This window comes from Nyctereutes procyonoides, unplaced genomic scaffold (genome assembly GCF_905146905.1).
Source record: "Nyctereutes procyonoides isolate TBG_1078 unplaced genomic scaffold, NYPRO_anot_genome, whole genome shotgun sequence".
Classification (NCBI taxonomy): Eukaryota; Metazoa; Chordata; class Mammalia; order Carnivora; family Canidae; genus Nyctereutes; species Nyctereutes procyonoides.
Window position 1 is genome coordinate 179,769 of NW_026575025.1, and position 23,463 is coordinate 203,231.

Sequence of the window (23,463 nt, forward strand, 5' to 3'; positions counted from 1 at the left end):
TAGGGGCCACTTTTCCAACCCAGGTCAGAAACATGGGAAAGAGAAGTGCAAACCAGAATAATGTACAAAGGATGAAGATAAAGCTTATAGATACAACAGAATCTGGCTCACAAGCTGCTGTACAGACAGCAGAAGGGAGGAGTGGGCTTATCCTCTCACAGATACTACTGTATTTGATGTTTTGGCACTCTGTGAGATTGACTTAAAATGATTCTGTCCTCTGTGGCCATTCTGCCTATGTCTCCAAATGTCCTACTGGGAAAGGATTCTATTGTCCACATTGGGATGAAAACATTTTCTCTTTTCTATCATTCCAATTTTATTTAAATTGTTACAGAATTAAAAATTGCTGTACTCTGTGTTTTCCAATCTCAAGTCAGAGTTTGTTGCACCATAGCTTCCTCATGGCATTTTTCACTTCTGCATTTCTCAGCGTGTAAATTAGAGGATTGAGCAAAGGTGTCACAATAGTGTAAAACACAGCCACCATCTTGTCCGCTGGAAATGAAGTTACAGGGCGAGTATATGTGAATATACACGGAACAAAAAATAAGATGACAACAATAATGTGGGATGTGCAGGTAGAGAGGGCTTTCTTTCTTCCTTCTGCACTCTGGTTATTCAAAGAATGTAAGATGAAAATATAAGAGGTAAGCAGGACCATGAAACTTACTGTGCAGATAGCCCCGCTATTAAAAACTATGAGTAAATTGGCTGCATGAGTGTCCATGCATGCAAGTTTCAACAAAGGTGGCATATCACAGAAATAATGATCAATAACATTAGGTCCACAGAATGGTAACTTCAAAGCCAGGAAAATCTGTGTAGAAGAATGGATACAAGACACCACCCAGGCTAGATTCACCAGTGTACCACAGACACGCCAGCTCATGATAGTTGTATACCTCAGAGGCTTACAAATGGCCACATAGCGATCCAAGGACATGAGGACAAGCACCAAGATCTCCATGCACCCAAAGAAGTGAAATGCAAAAATCTGAGTCATGCACTCATTGTAGGAGATAACTTTCTTCTTAGATACAGAATCTACTATCAACCTAGGAGCAGTGGTTGTTGAGAAGCAGGCATCAGCAAAGGATAAGTAGAAAAGGAAGAAGTACATGGGGCTCCCAAGTGTCTGGCTGTATTTTATGGTTATAACAATCAGTAAATTTGCCAACAGAGTTGCAAGGTATAGAAACACGGAGACCACAAGTACGACTTTCTCCTTTAAAACATCCTGTGTTAACCCAAACAGAATGAACTCATTCACACTGCTATTCAACTCCATCGTTACAGTGAATGTAGAAAAACAGAGCCGAGAAATTATCCACCTGCAGAGAAAATTAGGGAAATAGTAACTTGGCAGTAGTGGTAGACTTGGATTCAGAATTGCGCTTTTATACTTCTTTCAACACATAAATCAATGGTTCTCAATTTTTCATGTTTTATAATCACTTAGGAAACTTTGTTTTTTTTAATGCTGATGTTCATGCTTTAACTATAAGTATTAACTGAAGATCTTCCTACATGGACCAAGATTTTGGGGTGTAAAAAGAACTCTCAAGTGATCATGAGCTCTGCCAAGTTCTGAGAATTAATGACTTTGCTATATAATCTTGATCAGGTCACTTTAATGTCTTGAAGCTTTTCCTTCATTTGACAATTATACATTCTTTTTTTAAAAAAGATTTTATTCATTTATTCATGAGAGACACACGCGCACGCACACACACACACACACACACACACACAGAGGCAGAGACACAGGCAGAGGGAGAAGCAGGTTCCACGCAAGGAGCCTGATGTCGGACTCAATCCCGGGACTCCAGGATCATGCCATGGGCCAAAGGCAGGGGCCAAACTGCTGAGCCACCCAGGGATTCTCACAATTAGACATTCTAATAGATACTTTACTAAGTATATACCTATATGTATAATATATATATGTGTGTATAATGTATATGCAGCTCAATGACTGAAAAATAATATCTTTACATAATTTTAAAACATACACTCTTGGAAACTGTCTCTTAAAAAAACACATTTCTTGGGTGCCTGAGTGGCTCAGTGGTTGAGCATGTGCTTTTGTCTCAGGTCCTGCTCCTGGGGTCCTGGGATCGAAACCCTCATCAGGCTCCCTGTGGGGAGCCTGCTTCTCCCTCTGACTATGTCTCTGTGTCTCTCATGAATAAATAAATAGAACCTTAAAAACACACACATTTCTTGATTTGGACACAGTTTCCACCTATTATTCCTGATCTCTTCAGTATCTTGGTTGGATTATGCTTTAAGAAAAAATTATTTACCCAAATTCAGGTTCATGGTGGCCGTAATTTTACCTTCTATTGCTTAAATTTAGGAAATTACTACAATTTATCTTTATTCTGTCCTACAATATTTTTGTAACTTTTAATATTGACATCAAATGATCTAGAACTTATTTTAGTATGAGTTTTGAGAAACTCTTTCTGATAAATCACCAATCCTTTAATGAATTAATAACAATATCAAATCAGTCACTAATATGTACTAAGTACATATTCACATCTATAATCTATGTAATGGGGCATAAAAATAAGTCCTCAACATCTTTACAACCAAGTTGAAGGGATAACACACTTCTATAGAAGATCATTAACTACGTAAGAATTGCATACAACTCTGTATGATAATAGCAAGTGAATTTTGGTTCCAAAAGTCCAAAATTCCTTGATCATGAATTGACTGATAAGTGAAGTTTCAAAAATGAAAAAGAAGTGAAGTAAGGGCTTTAAATGTGTTAAACTGGGATTTCTAATACAGTCCTCTGAAACTCAAGTATTCCATAAGTTTATACTGGCTTTCTCTAAGTAAAACATATATTTCAAAAATTACTAATTCAAATAATCCATTTAGCCCTAATAAAGTTATACATCTAAATAAAACTAAAAATTTATTTGCCACCCAGGTAAAATAATATTAGTGCAGTATGATAAACTAGAGATGTTATAACTACAAGCTCTGGTCGGCAGTTCCAATGATCTCTGATAGCTATAGAAAAGAAAAGAAATTAATGATTACTTTGTTCTGAAACAGATTCTTGGGGTGCCTGGGTGGCTCAGTTGATTAAGCTTCTGACTAGGTTTTGGTTCAGGTCCTGGATCTCATGGGTCTTGGGATCAAGCCCCCCAATGGGCTCCAATCTCAGTAGGGTCTGGTTGGATATTCTCTGCCTCTGCCCCATCCCCATTAATTTTCTCTCTTTCAGATAATAATAATAATAATAATAATAATAATAATAATAATAACATCCCCATTCATTTTCTCTCTTTCAGATAATAATAATAATAATAATAATAATAATAAATATCTTTTAAAAACCCACTAGATTCCTAAAAAGGGATGGAAACAAAAGGGAGGGAACTCTTGGCTCTGAAGAGAGGAGCATTTAGGTGAGAAGAATCAGTAAAATATCATAAAGGGGGAAGTATGCATTGCTTCAGGTTATTATAGAGATGATCTCCATAGAAACTACAATCTTATTAAATCAAAAGATTGTAACAAAGAAATTTGGGGATGGATAATGGACAACTATTAAAACCAGGTGATATAGTTCTATTTTGTTTTCGTTTTTATTTAAATTCAACTAGCCAACTTATAGTATATCATTAGTTTCATCAGTTGCATATAACACCCAGTGGTCCTCACATCACATACCCTCCTTAATGCCCATCACCCAATTATCCCATTCCCCCCCACCTACATCCCTCCAGCAACCCTGTTTGTTTCCTATAGTTAAAAGTCTCTCATGGTTTGTCTTCCTCTCTGATGACTTCCCATTCCCTTCCCCTATGATCCTCTATACTGTTTCATATATTCCACATATGAGTGAAACCATATGGTAATTGTCTTTCTCTGATTGAGTTATTTCACTCAGCATAATACCCTCCAGTATTATCTTAAATAAGCAAACAGAAGATTTGGGAACATTGAGACAAGAAAGTAGCATTTACAAGATGTATGCATCGTGTGAGATCAACACCACCACTCAGAGTTCTATCACTGAATTCAGTCCTCATTTCCTCACACTCGCAGGCTGTCTTATCTCTCTGATTTTGTGGGCCATCATGGTAATAGAGCATGCTTTTCCTCTTCCTTAATCCTTAATTTTTACTTTTACCTGTTGAAATTTTACAGTTCGAAAATTATATTGGTACCTATAGTCTTCCCTTGGTTTTCCCAGGTCAAAAGACTCCTGCCTCTACATTCTATATGAATATGTACTTTATTATATATGTATATATATAATAGGTTATATATATACACACATTTGAATAAGTCAATCCTAGATTATATATTATTATATTATTCTTATTCTATAATCTTATAATTAAAACAATATTCCACTTTTGTTATTTAATTTTACCAGCACATTTTCTTGCAAGGTAGGTGTGGCCCTTTGTTTTATGTGCAGAGAAATCTATGTGCAGAGTTTCAGCTGTGATACAGAAAGTTTCCACGAGTACCGTACAGTCAGGCTAGAACTAAAGTGAGATGCTACCAAATAGCATCTTTCTCTAGAATTCACCCTCTACATCATATAAAATATAAAATCCCTATTATTGTGTACATTGCATCCAAGAGAAGACAAATCCTGAGCCATCAGAGAAGGTTGCCAACTGATACCTTAATTCCCTGTCCTGACTCCAAAAATCAGATTCTGCAAACTGCATGGTGAGGTAAAAGGAAAACTAGATACCCAAATGAATAATAGCAAAGAGGAAGACAGGGCAAAGACAGAATATAGTCAAAGCAGGGGAGAGGAGAGTGAAAGTGAGCAGACACCAGGGAAAGAACAGTCAGAGGATAAGACACAAAAGACATATAGAGGGAAGTAAGTAAAAAACATTGGAGAGCGTCATTTAATCCAAGTTTTCATCAGAGAGTTCAGCTTCTTTTTCCCTGACCCACCACACAATCTTTTGCCCCAAAACCAGACAGAAGTTGCAGTTTTGGGTCATGAGCAAGGGGTTAACAAAGGTCTTAAAAACCCAAATGTATACAAAATGCACTCCTATCTTATACCCTATCCTCGAAGCATCACCACTGACCTATAACTTTCAAATTAGGGAACCCCCCCAAGATAGAAACTTTTGCTAAGTTGGCCTCAATGCCATGGTGCAGTTTATTGCTCCATCCCACCCCTACATTAAGCGGAGATTATTTGAAAGGTAGTAAAGATTGTACAGAGGGCAGGAAAGGCTTGGGAACTCTGGATCACCTCAACCCTTCATGGGTGGAAATTACTGTCCAAGAACTTCCTCATTTGTTATAAGATACTCTGAGTATAGATTCCATCAGATCAGTCTTGAAGAGGTAACGTGAAGAAATTATTTCAGATAAGCTGAAAAACTTACCTCTTTGTTTAATGAGGAAACAGATGACTTTCAATATAATAATTTTTTTCATATTTTCAACTTCAATTTACTTAGAAGGTGAATCATATGAAGCCTGGATAAAACATGCAAACTATACTTCATTGATATTTATCAATGTTTTTTATCACAAGAGGTTATGTGGTGTAGAAAGTTTATGGAGAAAGCAGACTCTGCATGTGGCCAAACATCACACTTCCTCCCCATAAGCACTAGGTTACACAAAAACAGCAAGGTTTGGATTGGAGCAGAAGAGACGGTCATAAAGAAGAGAAGTTTCTTAATTCAGTTTCTCAGAACTTTATAGATGAAGCTTATTCCTGCACTCTGAGAGAGAAATGCCTCTGAAGCTACCTCTCTTCCCAGAGTTGCTCTTTTGGAAAACATATGAGGTAACTTTTCTTCTAATGGCATTGTATATTTATGGCAATTACCACATAAGTTTGCATATGCCTAAGGTAGGCTTCTAGCCTCAAGAACTCCAGGAAAACCATTACACCCAACCCAGTCCCAAAGGATGTCCAATGAGCTACCTCATTCAGATGGTCCGAGGGCAAACACATGCTTTGGGGCCAATTAGTTAGCTTCAACTCACTGAACTGCAGGTGAAGAAAGTATGTTCACTTCTCTATAGGCTTTGCTTAAGCCCATCTCTTCTAAAAGTTTGGAAATTGTTGACATCAGTTAAAGGCTCACATAGATGAAGCACGTCAGGTAGGCAGACATGAGCCCTGGTCCCACCATTATCTGCTATGTGACATTAAGCAAGTTTTTCAATTTCCTTAATTTCCAATTTTTCTCTTAGGAAAAGTCAACTGGTAATAATCATTTCTTTCTTTGTCTCTGTTTTCTTTCTTTCTTTTATATTTTTAGAGAGAAAGAGAGCAAATGAGCAGTGGAAAGGAGGGGCACAGGTGGTAGGAGAGAGAGAACTTCAAGCAGGCTTCACACCCAGCATGGAGTCCTACACAGGGCTCAATCTCATGACCCTGAAATCATGACTTGAGCCAAAATCAAGAATCAGAAACTCAACTGACTGAGCCACCCAGGTGCCCCAATTGTTTATTTTTAAGATTAATGTTCAGTTCTCCCACTTCTAACATTATCTATGTTTCTAAGTCAATGTAGAGAGAAAGATGAGAAAAAGGACAGGGAAATATTTTTTAATACATACCTTCTGTATTTTATTTTTATTTTTACAGATACATGCCCTTTTGGGGGGACCTGGGTAGCTCTATCAATTAAGCCTCTGACTCTTGATTTTGGCTCAGGTCAGGGTCATAAGATCCAGCCCTGTATCAGGTTCTGCACTCAGCACAGTATCTCCTTGGGCATCAGCCTCTGCTCCTCCCTCTGCTTGCTCTCTCTTGTCTCTGTCTCAAATAAATAAATAATTAAAAAGATACATGCCCTTCCACTTGCCAGAGAGAAAGTTGCTTGCGAATGATTATAAGCTACTAAAGATGGTATAGATTGCATTAAAAGTTACTTTTCACATGGCAAATCATGTTACTACCCAGCACTCTGGTCCAAGAATCACCTACCAGTTGTGTCACTGTCCACTAGACACTTTCAATTAGGATGAAGTAAACCACGTGGGGTACAGGGGAAGGACAGAAAGTGAAAACAGGAATGGAGATAAGATTCTACTACAAAGGATTGCACAATGCTTTGCATTCTTGCTAAAAGGTCTAGTAGTAACCATCAAGCCCTGAGGTCTGACAGAAATGTCTAAAAGAAAATCACACCCCACACATGGCTTTTTACTACAAATGGACTAAAAGAATCCTGAAAAGAGTTTTGTTTTTTTTTTTTTGTTATTTTTACTTATTTATGATAGTCACACAGGGAGAGGGAGAGAGAGAGAGAGAGAGAGAGAGAGAAAAGCAGGCTCCATGCACCGGGAGCCCGACGTGGGACTCGATCCCAGGTTTCCAGGATCGCACCCTGGGCCAAAGGCAGGCGCCAAACCGCTGCGCCACCCAGGGATCCCCTGAAAAAAGTTTTCAGTGTGTCACTTAAAGTCTTAGATTCCCAGCTTCCTCATCAATTAAATGGGAATATGAAGACCTACCTTTTAAATTTTCTGTAAACCTTAAAATATAAAACTTAGGAAAAAAGAATGAATCCCTGGCTCAGAAAAAGCACAGAAGAAATATTCATATGTTTTTATTAATCCTACTTACACATGAGGAATTGAGAACCAGAGAAGTAAAATAACTCACGAAGGTCACACAGCTAATTAGTAACAGAACTGAGCCTAGAATCCACGTCTCTTAAGTATGAGTCTAAACCCCTCTTATGTTCATATGATATGCACAGTAATGTCATAAGATTTCTTGGACTGGGAAACAAGAACAGCCGTTGAATGAGCCCCTGCATTAAACTTCCCAGTTAAAAAGCCCTAAATGGATTCCTTATATTTGAAGGAATGATTAAGCTCTCCAGTTCTGGTGGGAAAATTTTGCAGAGGGTAGTTGCCAAGGAGATCCTGAAGTGGCCAGAGGAAGGAAGCTAAGTCAATGATCTCTTGAGGATTCTTCAATATCTAAGTCAACTGACCCTTAGTGCTCATTAACTTTCTTGTAGACCTAAGGACTGGATGATATCTGGGTTCCAGTTCTGTCAAAGCAATGCCAAGATTTGCTGAATGCACTTGACTATGTTCATTCCATCACAAAACTGTGGAAATAGAACAAATACCAACTGAAGTTTGTACTAGTTTGAGCTACCTCTGTTTTCATCTTAGGATGAATCAGGGTCCTGATTTAAACACTGCTCATTTAAATTTGTGTCTTACTAAACTAAGGTAAGTTTTCCAACAAATAATTCAGAAACTCTGGCTAGATAAACCCAACTAATAAAATGCAAATTTGAGGCAATAGGTGATTTTATTGGGATCAGAAATACTTTACAAATAAAAGTCAGATCACTGAGAGAAAGACTTGCTCTTGCAGGAATAAAGAGTGAGTAATAAAAAAGTGCATAAAGAACAATGGCTTTATTTTCTATTTGAATACTTATATATTATATTTAGATTTTAGATATGGGGGGATCCCTGGGTGGCGCAGTGGTTTGGCGCCTGCCTTTGGCCCAGGGCGCGGTCCTGGAGACCCGGGATCGAATCCCACGTCGGGCTCCCGGTGCATGGAGCCTGCTTCTCCCTCTGCCTGTGTCTCTGCCTCTCTCTCTCTCTCACTGTGTGCCTATCATAAATAAATAAAAATTAAAAATATATATATATATAAGATTTTAGATATGGGGAAATTCACAAGAATGTAGAATTCATTTTAAATATTCTGTGTATGTCAAGAATTATCATTATCATCAAGATCTAATAACAGCAATAAGTACATTCTTTTGCTCAACTTGACACTTTAATGTGTTAATGTTAAAGATAGATATAAATGTGAATATGTGATGATATCTCATTTATTCACTTATTCAACAGATTTATTGAACTCTTACATCGGGCTCTTCTAGACACTAATGTTACATCATGAACCAAAAAGAGAAATAAAAATTCCCTACCTCACCCAGAGCTAGCTTATAGTCCTTGAGAGGACACTGATATAAATAAATAAATAAATAAATAAATAAATAAATAAATAAATAAATAAATGTAAATAGATTATATAAGCATGTCAGAAAGTAATAACTTCTTTCCAAGAAAAGTAAATAAAGAATAGATAGGGGAAAAAAAGAATACATGGGAAAGTGGGGTCATGAAATTCAAGGTGTGAGCTGCTGCTTTTCAGAACATGGTGTTATGGTATAGGGATACCTATAGCTCATGTTCTGAGAATGCTCTGAGCTCTTCCACTCCTGAGTCCTGCCAGTTGTCTTCATCAGTCATGGAGAACAGTGCCCTATGTATAAGCTTCTTTTCACTTGAAATAGTTTAAGTCTCTGTTTCAAATCCTTAAGATATTTTTGTCATTCCTCCACAAAGGTTTACCAAAGCATGGAATGAGTGGCAAAAGGTCTGGTGTGTAATTTCTCTTTTGGAACTTTTTTTTATTTTTAAATTTAATTAAGGATAATATCCAACTCTTTTTAATTTACTGTGAAAGTACTGAGTTATGAAATCAGAGTTGATAAAGTGATATAAGTGTGAAAATATTTTTCCTAGCCCCATATTACTGCTTTTTTTTCTGGCATTATATTAGCTCCTATCAAAGAGGCCCGAACACACAAAGGTCTTGTCTAGAAAATTTGGCTTTTTTACTCTTTACAATTTTTTTAAACTTTAATGTCTTATTTATCACTACAAACCATCATTACTCTGCTCCACACTTTCTTTATGGCATTTTTCATTTCCTTATTCCTGAAAGTGTAAATCAAAGGATTGAGTAAAGGAGTTAGAATGGTATAAAATATAGCCACCATTTTGTCAAAGGAGAAAGCAGATGGAGGTCGTGCATACACAAATATGCAGGGGACAAAGAACAAAACCACAATAGCAATGTGAGATCCGCAGGTGGAGAGAGCTTTCCGCTGCCCCTCAGGACTGTGGGTTCTCAGAGAGAGCAAGATGACAACATATGAGACAAGCAACAAAGAGAAGATTATGATGCAGATAGACCCACTGTTGGCGACCACTAAAAGGCCAAAGATGTGAGTGTCAGTGCAGGCAAGCTCCAGTAATGGGTACAAATCACACATGAAGTGATCAATGATATTGGGGCCACAGAAAGGCAGCTGGAAAGTAAAGAGAATTTGTATCATGGAATGCAGAAAACCCCCCATCCAGGCTATGCCCATCAGAATGCTACAGAGCCTCCAGTTCATGATAGTTGTGTAGTGTAAGGGTTTACAGATGGCCACATAGCGGTCATAGGCCATGGCTGTGAGGACAATCACTTCAACCCCAGCAAAGAAGTGCTCAGCAAAGAGTTGAGTCATACAACCTCCAAAAGAGATTGTTTTCCTCTCATAGAAGGAGTCCACAATCATCTTGGGGGCAATGACAGTGGAGAAGCAAGCATCCAGGAAGGACAGAAAAGCCAAGAAGAAGTACATAGGAGACCCCAAGAGTGCTGGGCTGCTGCTGATGGTCACCACAATTAGCAAGTTGCCCCCAACAGTTGCAATGTAGCCAAACAAAAACACAACAAATACTATTTTCTGAACATTAGGATTCTGTGAAAGCCCCAGGAGAACAAACTCAGTTACAAAGCTTTGGTTTTGCATGATTTCCAAGGAAAAGCTCAAAGCTGCCAGAAGGAACATGTAGATTCTACAGTTATAAGAAAGAAAAATTTGTCTCAGACCAGTGTAAAGTGATACAGTAGTCATTAAGAAGTTGGTATGTCCATGTGAAAAATTATCTTCTGTGTTTCTGGCGTCACTAACAACACAAAATTCAAAATTTGTTGAAGGTGGTAGTGGGAGGCTAGCAGAATTGATGAGGAGAAAAAGTATTATTAAACACTTGAAAAATAGCCAGAGCTCCAATAAGGGGGAATGGAGCTATCCACGTGTGGAGAAATAGTTTATCTCAATTGCCAACTCTGGTCGCTTAGCAGTGGCTTCCTGGACTATATTATTGAGAAGGGTTCTGAGGAAAGGAGTGTGACAATGGCATCATTATGTCCACCGTGAGCACCGAATGGAATCAGGGGGGTCTTGCATGCCATCCCTGCTAGGAGTCTGACAAATCTGCAAACAGAAGAAGAAATAACATTCAGGTTAATAGGCACTTGCAAATCATGGCTACTCCCCAAATATTTCTTTAAACATCTGAAATGAACCTGGCCTTTAAGATGAGTTCATTCATTCCTTATAAAAGAGAAAGATACGTGGGAAAACTCCTTGTGAGCATAGAACAAATATGCATGTGTTGAGTTGGGTTTTATTTTTTGAGGTTTTTTTTCATTCATCATTTTAAAATAAGAACCGAAGTTTAGAAAAAATACCTGTATCAGAATGTTACCATGATGGCTAAGTCAAATAAACAAGAAAAACAATTGTTCAGAGCCTAGGGCCCAAGAAACAATCCATGTTAGGTCTTATCCCTATTTTACTGGTAGGACATTTGTGCATACAAAGATAAGGTTAACAACAGATGCTAGATCTGAGATTTTAATAGAAACTCGGGCTCTAACACTCAAGTCCTTCCCACTGTGTCAACAGAAAGGAACAAGAACTTTCTTTTTCTAGAAAGAATGCAGAGCAGAGTGGCCTTTCAATTCTCTTTCCACCTATATAGGTTCGAACCTTCTGACCCCCATGTTAGTGTTTAAATGAGGCCCTTTGATGAAGAACACAAACAAATGAGTAAAGAATCAGAAGGTAATGACCCAATTACTTACAGATTCAAATTGGCAACAATCACACAAGTAATGAACTGCAACAGTATGGTGAATATTGCCAGAGTCCTGGGGTGTTATTAATTACGTGTTAATTAATTATATACAGTTGCCCAATCTGATTAAGCACAACTTACCAAGGGATATCTGCTTCTAATGAATATGACTTTATGGTAAATAGGGATACTCATACATAGCCAACCTGCTCATCTCATAGGATTGTGATGTGGGTCAAATTGGAAAATGTGAAAATGTTGCTTAGGATAAGAAGACTTTACCAATTGTAGTTACAATTCTCTCACTTAAAATTCTAGACATCTCACCCACAGAAAGCTTTTCCATGAGTCATCCAGATAATTACTTCAACTTTTGACTTCATTTTCCATAACAAGACACAGCTCCTAAGAATGATTATGTCCCCCCCCCCGCACATATAGAAGAAATTCATTCATCCAATAACAAATGTGTGTATGTATACATATAACCCATGCTAATTAAACAAGTGAATAAAAGAATAATGGGGCTTACTGGGAAAATTAAAAATAAGCTGATTTTTATGAACACCACTTAGAGCTAATCAAAACAGTTTACAGTGCTAAAAAAACTAACAAATATACAACCATGTGTGCTAATATTTATTGTCTCTTACTTTAACCATTTCCATTATGTTTCCAAGGTACTAGACATTACTAAACAGTCCCTGTGAACTTTATATCTGGCTACAAGTTGTCACCAAGAAAACAAGAGTATCAAACAACCCTATAAGGTTGTTTAAAAGTTAAGAATATATGATCCAGCAGTGATCAGTTTATCCTAGGATCAAAGCAAGAAAGAAATGAGGAAGAAAACCAGTTTCAGATTCACACAGATCAGGTCTTTCTACTTAGTTATATTATGTGCTAGAAAGAGTCACCTAAAATTCTCAAGCTTCTGATTCTACTTCTGCCACTGAGTATAAAAAAAAATGCCTATTAGTAGGGTTCTTGTGATAATCAGATAAAGCAAGAGACATAAAAACAGTTATGCAGTTAGAATCACAGGAGAAATTCACAATAAATAGTGAAAACAAGCCCCCAGACCCAATTACTCCTAATACCTTCTTTACCACAACCAAGGCTGATAAGTATCTTTTTATTCACAAAGGTAATTTTTTTAGTTAGTGCAGATATGGCATTAAGTGTACAACACTTTTAAATAACTTTAATAATCCGTGAATAAATTGTTGTGCCCATTGCTTTTTCAGATTGCTTCATTGTACAAAGAAAAAACAAATTTGGGTAAGGAGATAGAAGGGAATGCTTTAAATTAATCTAATAATTACAGAATTCTTAGGCTCTCCACTTCCCTTACCTAGGAGTTTCTAAGAGTAATACCATTTTAAAATTAAAATGTTTCTTATATATAAAATTAAATCAACTTTTTTTTCATATAAAAGGAATTTCCACAGTGTTAAAACTTTGACAATGTAGAGTGCACTGTCTTCATAGTTTATGATCATGAGGTTTTTGACTTTAAGTCATTTAAAAGATAGTTTTCCCAACTACAATGTGTCTTAGTGAATTGGATTCTAGAACATTAGAAGGACTGTAGTGGAAAAATCAGTGAAATATGAATAAAATCTGATGTTTCATTAAGAGTAATATATTAATGTTCATTTCATAGTTTTGACTTATGATAAAATATAATGATAATATTCGGGAAAACTAAGTGAGGGGATTATAAGAACTCTCTATACTATCTGTTCACCTTCTCTGTCAATCTAAAATTACTCCAAAATATGAAGTTAATTAAAAATAATATAATATTTCATTATATCAGTTTCTGCTGTCAAAAAGTTGGCAATTACAGCTTCATTGCTTACTAGGCTTGTATCTTTGAAGAAACCACTAAGCCTCAGCATCCTCTCCCATAAAATAGATATAATAACACTTGTTCAAGCTGCTGGTCCACAACCGATAAGACAGTTATTATGAAGGTTTTTAATGTATAATTCAAAAGGAAAATGTAAAATATTAATATCAGCATTATTTTTAAGCAGCATCTATACACACAAAGTAAGCTGGAAATTTTAATCCATCATAAGATAAAATATATGTTTTTTAACATCATGGTTTTAGAAAATATATTAATTCTAAAATTGCAGTGAAACTGCTTCATTCATGTAATCATTTGAAAAATATTTTTGCAAGTATTTCCAGAATGATAAACATGTTTATATTCCTCATAATAGTAACTTCCACCCTAAAAATTATTCTAAAAGTGAAATAGGGTGGTGTAATTTTCATAATGGGAGATGATGTCATTTATAATAGTGAAAATTTAGAAATATCTAACATAGTCAACAATAGGAGGATGCTTCTGTAAATCAGACTACTAAAGATTGATAGCACATGATGCTTTCAGTGAAACACTAATTAATAACGTGAGGACATGAACAGTGAAGCATTTTTACAATATCTGAATTGAGAAAAACAAAAAAATTATAACTCTGCCCATTTATACATTTTAATATAATTTCAAAATCAAGAAGTGAACATACAAAAGTAATAGACTTACTTTCAATAAGTATCTAGACATAACTACATGAAATTTGAAATTAAAAACTAAGGTTTTTTTTAAAGGGTTTATGTATTTATTTGAGAGAGAGCATGAGCAGGAGGGGCAGAGGCAGAGGGAGAGAGAATCCCAAGCAGACTCAATGCTGAGTGTGGAACCCAAGGCAGGGCTTGATCTCAAACCATTGAGATCACCACCTGAGCCAAAAGCAAGAGTCTGATGCTTAACCCACTGCACCACCCAAACACCCCTAAAAATCTGATTTAAAATCCCTAATACCATCATTTTCCATCAATTTAACAGTTCGGAAAAAGATAGAGCTTGAAGACAATTTTATTAACCGTCCAGTATAATTAATTTGTGTAGGTGGAACTAACATGGTAACATGACATAGATTCTTAAACTAAAAAGGTTAAACTATTATAAACTTTTCATAAATAGATGTATCATGGGCCCAAACTTTCCCAAAGATTTCCAGGTCTACCTTTCTTGATAGCCATACTCTTTAACATGCTAGGGGTGCACCAGAGATTGCTCAGGGACCCTCATGGCCATAAATTAGACTACGGACCATCTCTTGGGCTGTGATCCTGGGAACTCATCATTCTGAAACTAATAGAAATTCCTGTTTCAACTTTGAAGTATATATTTAAAACTATAAGAGGAATTAATTGTAAGGTCATCATTATAAGTAGTATTTTGTAATTATATTTCAAACAGTAAATTTAAGATACAGTTTTAGGCACCTGTATGTGCATATCAGTCACATTTGCATGTATTTTTAAATACATATAGTTACTGTAAATTAAAAGAATAGTTTAAAACTCAATTCTCAATCATTCTCCCCAAATTCCTAAAATCTACTGTATTTTTTATCCAGGATTAATATTTATTTCAGCAATAAAAATATTTATTCTTTGTCTAATTAAGCATATTCCTTTCCCTATAATCTGGGAAATATGTTCTCTTTAGATTTCAGATCCTTTTCTCTCTTTTCAATATTGCTCTGCTGATTCCCCTAAATGTTTTATACTCTTACTATTTTATACTCTTACTCTTTGTGGAATTAGAAAAAACAAAAATAAAAAACTTTCTCTCTTTCCACCTGTATCCTACCTGGTGGATGCCTGAGCTTTCTTTTCTTCTGTTGTCTGGTTATTTAGCTCACTTTAAGGGAGACAAATTACAACAACTAGCACTAAAGCAGTCAGAGCTTCAGCCATTTAAATATTCTTGAAAGATTCTGAGGCAGAAATCTAATGTTATTTTTTCTATCAAAGGCACTTAGAGAATAAGTAGATGTATTTAAAATCAGAAGCCTCTGCTCCATGACTTGAATAAGACACTTGCTTACCCTAATGTATTTCTCTGTGCCATTTTTCAGGCATTTGTTGTAGGACTATAGAGTTCTGTATTAGATATAACTCTGCAAATAGTAAACAGCACTTAAATTTGCCTGCACTTATATCAGTGTTCCTTACAGCCTCAAAAAAGTCTACCTTTTAATCTAAAATGTCAGAATAGGGACAGCCCTAGAGGATGAATGATAAATGAGAATATAATTAGAAAGAATAAATAAAATACAATTAGATGTCTAGGACCAAAATAGGTACTTGTTGCATTAAATACTCATTTGGATTTAACCTGAAGATGAAAAACTGAAGAAAGTTCTAAATTCATTAGATTTTAAGTAATAGATACTCCTAACCCTCCAAAAAAGTTTGCATTCTAACAGCTACTAATTATTGAGCACGTATTATATGTCAAATGCTGTCCTGTGAACATGCATTATTTTGTTTCCAAATCCTTTTAGCTTTTTAATATATAATCTACACTAGAAATGAAGATTTGGGGCCAAAATGTTATGTAGCTAGCCCAAGTCTACACAGTTAAGTGATAGACCCATACTTGCATTAAACTTGGTAGTTTGTACCACAACACCCATACCTTTAAGTACTACATCACACTTTAAAACCCTCTCTGAAAATGCAAAAATATAAATCATAAATCTCACCATTTTTCAGTTTCTGGAAAATTCTGGTGATGGCAATTTCCTATACTGTATGGAGGAAAGTCCATTCAATGGCTGCCCAAAACGTGAAACATGTTTCCAAGTCTTAATTCTACCTGTAAGAGAGAGAGAAAGAGCATCTCTAGCAGATGAGGTAGAGAATGTCCCCCACTGCTTTTCAAGCACAATCTTCAGCATTGTCTCAGGGAAAAACAAATAAAGAAGTAAAAGTTTCTTCCTTGATTTCCAACTGGAATTTAAAGAAGTTTATCTGAGAGGTCATGAACCTGTAGAATTGCTTCTCAGTTCTCCTCAGTGTTTGGAAATTTCCAGTAAGTATGATTTTTCAAGACACAGTTATTTGTGGTTTGATTTGTTCAAGTATTTGCAAAACTTTTATGTCTCCAACCAATTAGCTTTTTTTTTTTCTTTTTTCAAATTCTCCTGGGTTTCCATTGAAGATGCTTTCCATTGCCTTCCTTTTCAGGAATATAAAATTGTGTGCACTGGGATGGAATACCATATCTCTGTGCAAGATTAGAGCACAATGCCTGTGTCCTTACTAAATACCAAAGCTGGGTTCGGAATAAAGCACAACACCAATCCACAAGGACCTGTAGTATGCTAGGATTAGAGTAGCAACAGGTGCTTGTTAAAGATTAACACATTTTATGAATAATGTGCAAAGATGTGTGGACTAATCCAAACTCTTCTTTTTCCTCCCTGATTACTTAAGCTAAATATGCCATGACTTTAAAACTAAAAATACAACTTTTAGAGATTAAAGGAATTTTTCTCTTTCCATTTTTTTAAAGAGAAGGAATGACAAGTCTGCTTCCTTTGAAGGAAGGTAGACCTGGGATTGAAGCTTGGGGGAAAGTTGGACTTAGCCCATGAAGTCCCTTTAGAGAAGGTCCATACCAAGGAATTATTTGCTCTATACATTCTTGTATCCTACTGATTTTTATGCCTATTCACATTTGACAAATAGAAGCAGAATTGAAGTGATTTGTCAAAAAAAAAAAGTAAATATGCAGAAGCACCTTCACCTGTGGTATTGAGGGACAGGTGCTATTCACCCATACTATTAAGGGACAGGTGTTATTTTCTTTTAATTGATATTTTGTAGAGTTTTCCCAACCAGAAGAACCATCTGACCAGGACCACACCCCTGGAGGAGATGGTCTTTTAAACAAATGACTCAACAGCAGGACTCCAGCAATTAATCCTGGAACCCTGGTTCCTACTTTGAACCACAATTGGTATCTTCTACTTTGTTCCATGCCCTGCTTTGCTTAAACCTTTATTATTTGATTCCATTAGAGGAAATGAGTGGGATAATGCTGAAATAATAGTGTTAAGATAGGGTATACATAATATAACAAGCACATTATTTATGCAAATATAAGATGAAGCTTTAAAAAAACTTTACAAATCAAAAAAGAGAGAAGACAGGCACAAAGATATGTATGAAATGGAGGGATGGTATATTTACTCTTCCAGAATTGATCCAATAAACCATTCTACCCACAGATTTAAAATTATATCTTCATTATTTATTAAATTACAAAATTTACCCCAAATTTCCAAAGATATATGGGTTAATTTCTGGGCCATTTCTTCTGTCCTTTAGAGTTTTTTATTAACAAGTCTACAGCAAAATGTTTACAAGGCAGAGTTTTGTGGTATGCTCTGATATGTAGAAAATTCAGTCCCCTGTCTCTATGTTCCTCACATTGTTTTTATTGCCACAACTGTTCAAACATAGCTACACATACATACAAATTTTAGATTTGGTTTATCGATTTCCACATAAATATGCTTTATCATTCCTTTGGACTGTTATTAATTCATCACAGAAGTTGGTGTCTCTAAAATTGGGGCCTCATCTAAGGTGGGAAGAGCCAGCCAAATATTTTTATCGGACCTCTACCTAGGTGAACTCTCAGGATGAGATATAGTGAATTAGTGCTGGAGTTCTAGAATTGCAGGTAGAGAAGAGGTACTTTTGGTTGCTTATTGTCTGATTAGAGCACAGAAAGATTCATCCCCTAAGCCTCTGTCTTCCTGTCCAGATCCAGAACCCATATCTTGTGTTCTCTCCAGAAACATGGTATGTTGGAATAATGCCTCCTGCTTGACATACTGCCCTCCTGGAACCAACATCCTGGGCATAGAACCTGGGATACTTTATAGGTGCAGGATTTCTAAGGCATCTGGTTGAACCCATGAGTAACATAAAGAGTCAAAGAGCACCCCAAAGGAGGAAGGATGAGACCCATAGAATCAGGTTCAGGCTGGATTACCCCACCAAAAGGCACTGCCCAAGCCCAGACACTGGAGACTCTAGAAAACTTCACAGAAGATATTTCCAAGTGTGAAGTCAAGAACAGAAGCCTTGCTTACCCAAGTCTAAGAACAGTAAGGTGAAAATATAGTTTATTCTTATCTGTGAACATAAAGTGAGTTGGTTTACGCAGATGACTGGAAGAAAGTATTCCGGGCTGACAGAGTAGCCTATATAAAGTCCCTACAGCAAGAACATAACTGGCCAGTAAGAGGAACAGAGAGGTGCCAGAGTAACCAGAGGAGTCATTGGGGGTTTAGTCATAAGTGAGGAGATCCGAATAATAACAGGGCAAATAACTACTTAATTTTTAGTAATTATAAAGCTTTTAGCTTTTAAGCTAAGTAAAATGAAGAGCCTTTTCAGAGTATTAAATAGAAGTGTGGCTATCATCTGACTTAATGAGTTTAAAGGATAGGATATTTCTGAGTACTGTGTTGACAACAGAATATTAGAGCAGAGGTTGCCAAGATAAAAGTAAGGAGAGTAGGTATAAGGGAATTGCAATAATTCAGGTAAAAGATGACAGTGGCTTGGAACTACAAAAGGTTTAAAAGTTATTAAAAGTGGTTGAATATGAATTTGTACTGAAGGTAGAGCCAACAGAATTTCCTGATAAATTGGAATAGGGTATGAGAAAAAGAGACCAAATATGCCATCAGCTGAGACAGAGAATGTTGTGAGTGGAGTTGGTTTAGAGATAGGGGAAGAATCTACTAGTCATTCAAGTGGAAATGCCATGAAGTAGACTGGATTTCCAGGTCTCAGTCTCAGGAAAGGGGCCTGAGCTGGAGGTAGTAATTTGGGAATTGTGGTCATATAAGTGAGAATATGTCATGGTAGACTGGATTCAATGATGGAGTCCATAAGATGAGAAGTGAGGAAAGACTATTTAATTTATTGACACAGATGTCATGGTTGACCTTGAAAAGAGCATTTTCAATATTGAGTACTGAAGTATGCCTGAATAGAAAGAGAGAAATGGGAAACAATCATTACAGAATCTCTTAAATTTTGCTACAAAGAAAAGGAAATGAGATCGAGGGAAGATTTTATTTTAAAGAAGAAAGAGATAACAGATTGCTTCTTATTTTAATAATAAATTTATTTTTTTATTGGTGTTCAATTTGCCAACATACAGAATAACACCCAGTGCTCATCCCGTCAAGTGCCCCCCTAAGTGCCCGTCACCCATTCACCCCCACCCCCCGCCCTCCTCCCCTTCCACCACCCCTAGTTCGTTTCCCAGAGTTAGGAGTCTCTCATGTTCTGTCTCCCTTTCTCATATTTCCTACTCATTTCTTCTCCCTTCCCCTCTATTCCCTTTCACTATTATTTATATTCCCCAAATGAATGAGACCATTGCTGATGCAAATGATCCATTTAGGAAGGGAAATATAGATGAAATAAGAGATGCCTTTATGTAAGTGATAAGGAGATGAGACTCAGAACACAGATTAGTAAAAAGATTGGTTGCCTTTGAATAAGAATACAGGTAATGTGTTTATTGGAGAGGGTAGGAAGGTAACATACAGTTGAACAGGTGCGGGTAGATTGGTAGATAGAGTCATGACTCTGTGGAAGTGTTCTTCTGATGGCTTACTTTTTCTCAGTGAAATGGGAAGCAAGTTCATGTGTTTCCCAATAAATTTGGTTCTTGCAATAGTTTTTAAGCAGATCTTTGAATTAAAGCACCATTTTATCCTATTTTGCTATGCCTTTGTATCAGGAATATTACTGAAATTCTCAATTCTAATATAGAGATAGTCATATGATTTACAAACTAACATTAGTAACAACAAATTTCTATAAAAAAGTAATAAGATCAAAATTTATTTCAGATGTTAGTATTAAGAAGTCAGGAATCGAGCTCCTAAGTAAGATGTTTAATGTGTAGAGCTATTTAATGTGAATTAATATGAGGAACCTATAGAACAGATAAGAGAAGAAATTTGTGATATTGAACTGACAGATAATAATTTCAGCACAAATGGTAAGAATAGCTCTTATATACATAATAAAAGATGTAGCTTTTGGACCTCCTTTTGATAATAGGAAAATTCCCAAATGCAGTAAAAATATTTAAGTCTAGGAATATCATTATGATCCTTCCAGTTCTTCAATTCTATAATTAAAACAGAAAAATTATCATCTTAAATTTTTTACAGAAAACTATTTATTTATGCTGCAATGGGCTTTATCTTCTTTTTTGATATAAGGCAAGATGAAGACATGTCAAATGAATCCAGAAATGAAGAGGTAGAAAGTAACTGAGGGGAATGACCAGGGAAAGTCATCAGTAGAAACTTGTTTAAGGAGGTGGGAGTTGATCTGAAAATGGAAAAAAAAATGAGATGGAACCAAACAAGCAAAATCTCAGAGAAAAAGAAGTCCAGCCCCCAGCAGAGTAAGAAGAAAAGCCGTGAGACAGCACCTGAATTACTGAAAACCAGGCTTGAATTATTCAGAACATAAGCTTAAAAAAAGGAAAAAGAATATCCAGAGTCTTGTAAGAAAAGTGATGAAGCACAAAATGTACTGGAGAGGTAGTAAGTAACTTGATTGTAGTATCTTAACCAGGTTTTCATATTTAAAAGATGCCATTGGCTGTTGTGTACCCAATGGATTTGAAAGAATGGGGCGGGAAAGACCTATTGTCCTTGTAAAAAAATTTAGTCCTTAGCATGTGAGCTAGTGATGCCCAGGGTCCCTCATTTCACCAGTTTCCTCACGGCATTTTTCACCTCTGAATTCCTCAGGGTGTAGATCAAGGGATTTAACATGGGTGTAACAATGGTAAAAGACACAGCCATTGCCTTGTCAATGGGGTAGGTGGCTACAGGCCGCACATACAGGAAAATGCATGGCACAAAGAACAAGACAACCACGGTGAGGTGGGAGCCACAGGTGGAGAAGGCTTTGCGCCGCCCTTCAGAGCTGCAAGACTTCAGAGAGCAGAGGATGACCGTGTAGGAGGTGATGAGGATAAGGAAGATGGTCATACACATCACCCCACTGTTGAGGATGACTAGGAGACCCAGGGTGTGGGTGTCCATGCAGGCCAGTTTCAACAAGGGAAACAAATCACACATAAAGTGATCAATAACATTGAGGCCACAGAAGGGTAGTTGATACATGAAGAGAAGCTGTATTGCTGCATGGATAAATCCCCCCACCCAGGCCCCTCCCAGCAGCAGGCAGCACATCCGAGGGCTCATGATGGTCGTGTAGTGCAGGGGCTTACAGATGGCCACATAGCGGTCATAGGCCATCACGATGAGAAGGATGATCCCCACACCACCAAAGAAATGCTCTGCAAAGAGCTGGGTCATGCAACCTTCTAAGGAGATGACAGTGCTCTTGGAGAGGGAGTCCACAATCATCTTGGGAGCAATGACAGAAGAGTAGGTAACATCCAAAAGGGATAAGAAAGTAAGGAAAAAATACATAGGTGATCTCAGACTCTGACTTGTGATCACAGTTACCACAATTAATAGGTTTCCCAAAACCGTGGACACATACATGATTAGAAACACAGCAGAGAGCATTTTCCGCAGCTCTGGGTTCTCTGTAATGCCCAAAAGAATGAATTCAGTCACATTTTTTGGATTCTCCATTTACTACGGGCTGATATATGCACACTGCTCTGAGCTGGAAAATCTACAAAATAACATTACTTTTAATTAATAATCGCTGAGTGTGTGGGACAATTTTTGCACTGTGTCTCATAATCTCTTAACCTACTTTTTTCTCTAGCCACTAATACAGCAACCAGCTGTTAACAGTATAGCCTGACAACAGCTTTATCTTAACTGATCCCTCCGAAAACACGTCTGTTCACCAGTACATCCCTTATGTACTTCTGTCCCAATATTTTCTGCTTGAGACACTTAGAAAATCCTACTTCATCATTCTGGAGCATACTAACATCTGGAAATATGAAGGGATTAAGATACTTTTAGGAGATACAGATGCAATGAAATGCCGGGACTCCTGCACCCCAATGTTTATAGCGGCAATGTCCACAATAGCCATACTGTGGATGGAGCCTCAGTGTCCATCGAAAGATGAATGGATAAAGAAGATGTGGTTTATGTATGCAATGGAATATTACTCAGCCATTAGAAATGACAAATACCCACCATTTGCTTCAACGTGGATGGAACTGGAGGGTATTATGCTGAGTGAAATAAGTCAGTCGGAGAAGGACAAACATTATATGGTCTCATTCATTTGGGGAACATAAATAATAGGGAAAGGGAATAGAAGGGAAGGGAGAAGAAATGGGTAGGAAATATCAGAAAGGGAGACAGAATGAAGACTCCTAACTCTGGGAAATGAACTAGGGGTGGTGGAAGGGGAGGAGGGCGGGGGCTGGGGGTAAATGGGTGACGGGCACTGAGGGGGGCACTTGACAGGATGAGCACTGGGTGTTATTCTGTATGTTGGCAAATGAACACCAATAAAAAATAAATTTATTATTTAAAAAATTACACTTTCCAAATAATAATAAAAAGAAAAAATAAGATACTTTTAGGAAATCCTAGATCATTAGTAAGCAGGAGCCAGTGAATAAATGATAACCAACTTAACACAATCTTGGATTAACTTTTCTTTCTTTTCCTGTTACACTCTTCCCATTCACTGCCTCCATTCTGTTTTCCAGAATAAACCACCTACATACAAGCCCTTCTCTCACCCTCTGACTTTTGGTAACCTCAAGCTAGATAGCTGACATTCATTTATCACTAGACACAGCCAAGAGTCAAGAACTTAGAACATTTCATATAAATTATTTCATTTACTTCATATATTTATTGA

At 36.8% G+C, this 23,463-nt stretch overlaps 3 protein-coding genes across 3 annotated transcripts; all 3 read right to left on the minus strand.

Moving 5' to 3' along the window:
* Positions 1-376: 376 nt before the first annotated feature.
* On the minus strand, positions 377-1,291 carry LOC129503140 (olfactory receptor 4C11-like). Its single transcript, XM_055315112.1, has one exon. It carries the CDS (start codon positions 1,289-1,291, stop codon positions 377-379), a length of 915 nt encoding a protein of 304 aa, XP_055171087.1.
* Positions 1,292-9,674: 8,383 nt separating this feature from the next.
* LOC129503029 (olfactory receptor 4C15-like) lies at positions 9,675-10,625 on the minus strand. The gene has a single exon (XM_055314903.1). It carries the CDS (start codon positions 10,608-10,610, stop codon positions 9,675-9,677), a length of 936 nt encoding a protein of 311 aa, XP_055170878.1. The 5' UTR covers positions 10,611-10,625.
* A 10,728-nt stretch (positions 10,626-21,353) lies between these two features.
* LOC129503044 (olfactory receptor 4C6-like) lies at positions 21,354-22,259 on the minus strand. The gene has a single exon (XM_055314928.1). It carries the CDS (start codon positions 22,257-22,259, stop codon positions 21,354-21,356), a length of 906 nt encoding a protein of 301 aa, XP_055170903.1.
* Positions 22,260-23,463: the final 1,204 nt, after the last annotated feature.